The following is a 7,643-nucleotide window of genomic DNA, read 5'->3' as shown; positions in this document are numbered from 1 at the left end:
ATTGGAAATTAACGAGATAATTCTATTTGTTAACGATAAAATAATATCGGTCGCTCAATTGTCACTTCCTTGCCGAATTTTTTTTTTTTCGCTTGCTAATTGTTAAATCTGAAAATTGGTAATGTTTTCTAGATGAAAATATAAAGTCACGCTGTTTATTGAGCACAATTATAAACCCAATTGAAGCTGACCTTAGATACGATCATATGTAGAGAAACTACTTCAACCATTAAGTTAAAAAATCTAACTTGAGTTACTCACTGCAGTGAGTGACAGAGAGCGCATTTTATCGTCGACGAAAACTTGGTCACGGACGAACGGACAGACGGACATGGCGAGCACAATAGTGCACTTTTTCCATAAATGAGAAGTTGCGCTAAAAAGACTGTGAAGCGTCCGCGTTAAATAACGATTAGTAAACCGCTTCACTTCTTTAGTTTCAATTTTGTCCAAAATGAATGGCAATTCAGCATTAAGATGTGGACGCATGCTTTAACTAGCTGACCTATCTAAAATGGAAATATTTTTAAATAAACGAAACAGTCCACTCCCCTTCAGCGGTTAAAAATGGAAACTATTGGACATCAATTATCAGGCTCTTAACAAAAATATGATGTTCAAAATAAATTAAGTCAAATAATTTATGAGAAAATATTTTCAGGAGAACAAAACAAAGGATATAAGTACCGTTTCATATAAGAGCTGAACCAATTTATTTCAGGCACCGTTTCATAAGAGGAACCATTTTATTTAAAGGTACAGTTTATTGTGGAGTAAACAAAAGCATTTAAGATTTCATAGGAACTGAGCCGAAGGATGTAAGGGACACTTACCTATAAATTTTTTTTATTATGCACGGAATTTGAGTGCAACCCAGAATTTGGTCCATAAAAAAGTGTTTGTTTTAATCGGGGCGAGGCTTTTAGTGTTTTTTCATAGTTATTTACTTACATATTTGTTTGCACGCGATGTCTTAGTCTCCTTCTTAAATTTGTAAACCGTGCGTATAACTGCGAAAAATCGACCCGGCAACCACCGAACACAGCATCTGTTGCATCAAACAAGTTGATATTCTTCTTTGTTCTTGAACTTTGTTCAGTGTGATAATATCGTTGCGGAAAGTTCTAGGGGAACACTTGCCATANATGGAAAAGTACCATTTAGCTACTAACACGAAATATGTATATTATTTGCACATATTTAGGATATCTTTACGACTTTTCCGTTAGATAGGTTCGCAAGTTAAAAGCTGAGGTGTCATCCGCAAAAAATAAAAGTTTCAGTCTCGTTCTAAGCAAAACCGTCATTCAAATTAATTCGAGGAGCCCCCCGGCGACGAATCTAAATATTGTCACTTTGACACCTCTAAAGACTAAATAATCACATTGATAGTACTACGTATGATCTAGGTTAGTTAGTTTAGTGGCCAAATGTTTACTAGCGCTTCAGCTATTTAGCTATCTCGCACCGTAAGTCAAGATGAACATCACCATAGAGCACTGAAATTAAAGACGTTGCTTCTTAAGTATAAGTTGCAGAATTTACACGCGTTTCGGGATATTGTCACTTTGACACCTTTAAAAGACTAAATAATTACATTGATAGTACTACGTATGATCTAGCACTGAAATTAAAGACGTTGCTTCCTAAGTATAAGTTGCAGAATTTACACGTGTTTCGGGATATTGTCACTTTGACACCTCTAAAGACTAAATAATCACATTGATAGTACTACGTATGATCTAACACTGAAATTAAAAACGTTGCTTCCTAAGTATAAGTTGCAGAATTTACACGTGTTTCGGGATATTGTCACTTTGACACCTCTAAAGACTAAATAATCACATTGATAGTACTACGTATGATCTAACACTGAAATTAAAAACGTTGCTTCCTAAGTATAAGTTGCAGAATTTACACGTGTTTCGGGATATTGTCACTTTGACACCTCTAAAGACTAAATAATCACATTGATAGTACTACGTATGATCTAACACTGAAATTAAAAACGTTGCTTCCTAAGTATAAGTTGCAGAATTTACACGTGTTTCGGGANTCTAGCGAATTTTCGATTGAAGCTATTTATTAACATTATTATTAAACAATGAGTGCCATATATTAGATTTTTTCCAGTGTTATTATTGGATGACGTTGAGACGATTAGTCGTACGAGAGCTAGTTATAATGATTAGCAATAGATTAGGTTGTTAAGATTCAATACTAGGTAATATATTGTACGCTCGCCATTTCACTATATATATATGTGTGGCCAAATGACGCGCATTTTGTTGGTATTTTAATACAACATTAATAGCAGGCTCAGGGTGTGTCAATACATAACAACGGGAATATACAGGGATATGACGAGTTTCACCACAGAAATGAATAAAAATTACTTTTATAGTTACCGATAATCAATCGAAGAGATTGGCAGTGAAGACTGAGTCTGAATGACTTAGAAGATGCTAAGTGAACGGCAAGTTTGTGTAATAACAAGCTCAATCATTGTGTACCTACACAATAAATAAATTTCGCAGAACGAGTGTATTACAATGTATCAGTTAAAGTTGGTAGAACGTATGTTGCTACGTAATAAATACTACATCAGCTATAAATAAATCAACAGAAACCTTAAATAAAAAAAAGCATGGAAAAATTTATCCAGCGGTAAGTTATCTGAATGAGAAATAAATAGCGAGAAGAATGATGATAAAGACGAAGACAAGCACTGCCCCGACGATGAAGCGGTGCTGGAGCGCGCGACGAAGCATGGCGCCCAGCACGCGGGAGCTGGTGTCTAGGTCCTCGTCTGCCTCGTGCAGCTGTGGGAACAATATTTAAATTAAAAAGGTATAAAATACAGTTGGAACTGTATAAAATACAGAGGAACTGTATAAAATACAGTTCCAGTTTTCAGCCTCTGAAAAATAATTTATTTTAACTGTTCAGGCTCGTGTCTGCAGCTGTGGAAACGAAGCTCTCGAATTCCATGTGCAAATATATATTCCACACCACAGCCTAAGCATTTATAAATATATATTTTACAATGACTTCTTCATGCTGTATGATTGAGCATATGCTGGACCAGTGGTGGGGTTCACTAATCCGCTAACCGTTAATTAGCGAAGCTTACGAATTCCTTAGCTGGTGTGCCAAACTGATGGCCGACTACGTCAACCAATCACGTCTTGAGTAACCTATCACGTCTTTTGTTACAAACGTGATTAGTTGTAGATAGATTACGTAGATTAGTTTTGTTTTTGACGTGATTAGTTGACGTACATATGTTGACGTAGTCAGCCATGAGTGTGGCACAGCGCTTCAGGAAAACGTCAGCTTTGCTAATTAGCGGCTAGCGGATTAGCGGACTGTGACCACCACTGTGCTGGACTAATGCAAAATAACACAATATGTAACAGCACTATCTGAAATTGGCTCTTGAATGCCGCGGAACTCACTCTACTTCTGGCGTTTTGTATGGTGCTGCGCTGATGGTGCAAGTCTCCAAGTATTTCTGCTCCAATGGCTTCAGTTTCCAATGCAACCTTCAAAACATAAATAATTATAATAAAGCATAACTCTAGCAGTGTAAAGCTCAAACATTATATTAAAATAACGTCATGGTTGAATTTAGACATTTAATGTAAAAGTACTGACCAGCAAAAAAAAAAAAACAATAAAGTAATGGGATTTTTAAAAAAATACTTATGCATAAATTTTAAATCAATTTCTACTATATTCATGCAATATTATAAATGTAGGATGGATGAGTTCATTGTTGTGGGAAGCCCCTATTTAATGATCATGCAAGAAATTGAAATTTTCCCCCTAGGGGTCCTGCAAACCCCCTTTTTCCTATGATGCAAATACATTTACAGTTAAAGTATAAAATAAATGAAGAGTACCCCATGATTGATAAGAGAAATTAAAGATAAATTACAGATAAGCAGCATAAAAATGATTCAATCAATTAGTCATGTTAAAGTTTTGTATATGTTATTTTTTGGATGGATTTAGTGCACTCCTTGGGTTCATCTTGTTTTAATCTCTTTTGTTTTTCAGACAGGGGAAATGCTGGCAAACTATTAGATGTCTTTTTTCAAAGTGGACCCTCAATGCCTCGGTTTTAATCTCTTTCACTTTTTCTTCCACTGTACATACTTTGTTATTTCTTGTTCTATTGATTCTGAATATTTTGTTAAACAAATACGAGGAAAAGGTCAGATAAAAAGGTGGAAAGGGATGGTTGAAGGGGTGGTGGAGACCATTAATAAATCTTGGTTTTCCTGAAACCTACACAACAAAAACACCCTCGGGACTACTACATGTCTGATACACCTGATAGTTAGCATCTTGTAACATTATGAAAAAAATTGAGAGGTCGAGTTGGGGAAAAACTTTTTCTTGATTAAATTGACAAAGAAACATAGAAAGAGAACAAAATAAATTTGTAAACACCAACTGAAGTGCATTGAAAGGTAAAAAATACAATCAATATAGTAAAACCAAATTGGTTGGGAATTTTTTGAAAAAATTAAGGAACAACCTGGTAGCTTCTAGTGAGTCTGGCTGAAGTGATATCCAGTTTGTCGCTGTCTTGCAAGAGTTGCTCCCGCATTTCATCTGGCAGGCCTGCAGTGCCACTGTACATGACACCATCCCTGCCCCCACTCAATAGCTCAATTCGTTCAGTCTCTGGAATGAGGGAACAAGGTAAGCATGGTACCTACATACAGTGCCAGTTTATAGAACATGCAGAATAAATTTAATGTCAAGTGANAACACGTGCATGCAACCTTGTATATAAGTTTGTGGCTTGTAAATAGTTTTTCATTACTCAGCATAAATGGCTTTTCATTAAAAATTACCTGGCGACGCATCTTGAAAATGGTTGGCAACACTTTGGGCTTAAAAACCCATATATTGTGACACTGCTTCCACCCTCTGCACCCTGACCCATTCCTAAGGCTCTTGACTAATTTCTTCCCTAAAACAGAATAAAAATGGCATATTTTGTCTTGAAATTTTGAAAAATTACCTGTCAAATGATGGTTTGCAATTGAAAATTTTAAAATGTTTGCTCAATCTTCCAGATTGGGTCAAAAACATTTTCTGAATTATTACCAAAATCTTTGGCCTTGGGGTTTGGGAATATTAAAATTTAAAATTGCATCTAATTATATTCCCTACCCATAGTCATGTTGAATCTACTTGAAATGCAACTATTTAAGACATAACTTAGTAAACTTACTGGGGCTGCCGTTTGCCAGCAGACATATTTTTGACAAATATTCCGTTTCATCTAAAAACAAAATTCCGCTCATATTGTATTGTCCTGGCGAAAAATATTATTCCATGCCACGTTAATGCTCGATATCCGTACGATAATATGAGGCATGAGTTCATGCAGACCCTATCGATGGTCCTACAACGATTTTCAATGGGAACTGTACCACGCGTTGGCCACTCTTTCAATATCCTTGAATACGATCGCCTTACCTCCTGCCTTCGGTCTTACTGACGGGCTTCTATGAGCTTTTAAGGCCTCCTGATATTTCATCAGGTGCCTCCCCATACAGAGACGTCTTTTATTGAACCTTGCTACCTGATCCTATATCATTGCTTACATAGAATGTGGAGCGAAGAACTTTGTAGAACTTTCTCCAGAATATTATTGGCTTTATTCACATTACACGCGGACATTAAATACTAATTGTGCTCATTATTTTACGAGCAGTGATTTTGAAGCATACCAATTTAGCGAAAGCGTCTTTTATTGAACATTTACAAGTTTATATCTGATTATGTTATTGCCAACAAATTTTAAGTCGTCATCTTACAGAATATTGGCATTATTATTGTTCGCCATTACACAAGAGTTACTTATTTCCCAAGAATTTAACCAGAGGTTCTAAAACATTGTCATTGCTTTACGAAACATCGAACGCGTGAACATTGAACATTTCCTTGTTGATCATACTATTCACATGTGATGAAAATAGCACTGTTATATATGCGTATTACATGCGAATTATCGTTGCATGTATTTTCGACAATAATTAAATTTTTTTGAACCCTTGCTTACGTTTTCCGTATAATATATTTTCAGAGTTACATTAAAAACTCCCTACATATTTGCCAATGTAATAAGAAAATAGCGTTAAACTGTTCGCATCATGTTGATCGAAGTTTAATTGGTTAACATTGGAACGCTGAATGATACCCCCATGGACGTCCTAAATGGCTTGCGTTATGTCGCAACATCAATTTAATTTGTTAATATTATACAAACGTGACGAAGTTTTCCCTCGTGTTAAAGCGTGAAATTTACCACGCACTTAACGAGAACATTTGCAGGCCATGTTGTCGGTCATTAATGATAATGATGTTTCAGAGCACGAGTTAATGAAACCATGGAAGTGTCTGTAATAGAACGCGCCGTTGTCTTCATTATCTTGTTTACAGGCTTTGTATTGTCCACTTTATGGCAAGGTTTTATTCTCCAGTGTGTTGCATTCTTAAAATATAAGCTCATTATTATTACTGCGCTGAATTCAAACAAAGGAATTAGTTAACATACATTAGCTTTAGGGTGTCGTTTTTGCTACTACAGGTCATACATATTACAGTATTAATAAGGTTAGTATTCTACGTCGACGAGATCATTGTTACCGGTGTTTAAAAGGCTTGATGACTGCATGTAGCCCTTCATGTTTGCGTAAGTTATTGTCCAATACTTATTGTTCAACATATAACAGCACGAATGAGTATTCCGTTACGAACGCTTCAATTAAAAAAAATAAAGGTCTGAATGCCTGGATGTACAATTGATTTCGCGAACTGTTGTTGTTTATTTGTCTATTGGGGATGTGGGGTTGTCCCCCATGTCCCTCACGTCTCAAGTTGTCACTAAGTCTTTACTTTTTATTTATTTTTATGTGAGAATTAGAAACTGATCCTTGAGGTACTAAATAAGGTTTAATTTGTGCCTAACCACTCTGAAAATTTCAGTAAAACGTGGTAAAGGGAACAGTGAAAATTCCATTTCGCGAACTCGTATTGTGCCGGAATTTTTCAACTGTCATCGGCAATATCCATGTGGAAGCCGTTTATATCAACGACGTTCATCTCTGACGTTGAATCACCGATGGCCATTATGGATCTATTCTTAAACGTTGGAAACAAATTTATAATTTTTCTCGTCGTGACACGTCGGAGGCGGCGATCCATAGTGGCCTGGGACGGCTACGTCCAAAACTCATACAAGGATACTAAGGACACGCTTCAGCCTCTAGAGGCTTCAGCCTTATCATTTAAATAAAATAGTATAGAATACATTCTCTAGGAAAATATTTACGGAAATAGAAAAATACGGAATTAGGTTTTTCGAGTGCGCTGGAATTCCGGATGTATTGTGCTCGTTCAGAACACTCAAAGAAATTAGTGGGAATACCGATACCTAAATACCGATACACTTTTTGCCCTTATGTGGGTCCTGATCATATTTGGCCCAGCAAAACGGTAACACAGTAGTAAGTGTTTCATTATTTGGACAATAATACTCGTTAATTTTCTGAGTATACGTCTTGGCAAGGCAGAGTGGCTGGCGTCTTCTAACTAGTATAGTTTCGTCATGTTTTATT

The 7,643-nt window shown here is 36.2% G+C and overlaps 1 protein-coding gene across 1 annotated transcript; it reads right to left on the bottom strand.

The window, feature by feature from the left end:
* Positions 1–2,672: 2,672 nt before the first annotated feature.
* LOC108675615 (vesicle transport v-SNARE protein vti1-like) lies at positions 2,673–4,960 on the bottom strand. Its single transcript, XM_018163641.2, has 4 exons — positions 4,957–4,960; positions 4,547–4,695; positions 3,459–3,545; positions 2,673–2,822 (listed from the first exon to the last, which is right to left on the bottom strand). Exons 1-4 carry the CDS (start codon positions 4,958–4,960, stop codon positions 2,673–2,675), a joined length of 390 nt encoding a protein of 129 aa, XP_018019130.2.
* Positions 4,961–7,643: the final 2,683 nt, after the last annotated feature.

This window comes from Hyalella azteca, unplaced genomic scaffold (genome assembly GCF_000764305.2).
Source record: "Hyalella azteca isolate HAZT.00-mixed unplaced genomic scaffold, Hazt_2.0.2 contig6762, whole genome shotgun sequence".
In the NCBI taxonomy this organism is placed as follows: Eukaryota; Metazoa; Arthropoda; class Malacostraca; order Amphipoda; family Hyalellidae; genus Hyalella; species Hyalella azteca.
The sequence above is the reverse complement of the archived record's forward strand: the minus strand, read 5'-3'. Positions and strand labels throughout refer to the sequence as shown.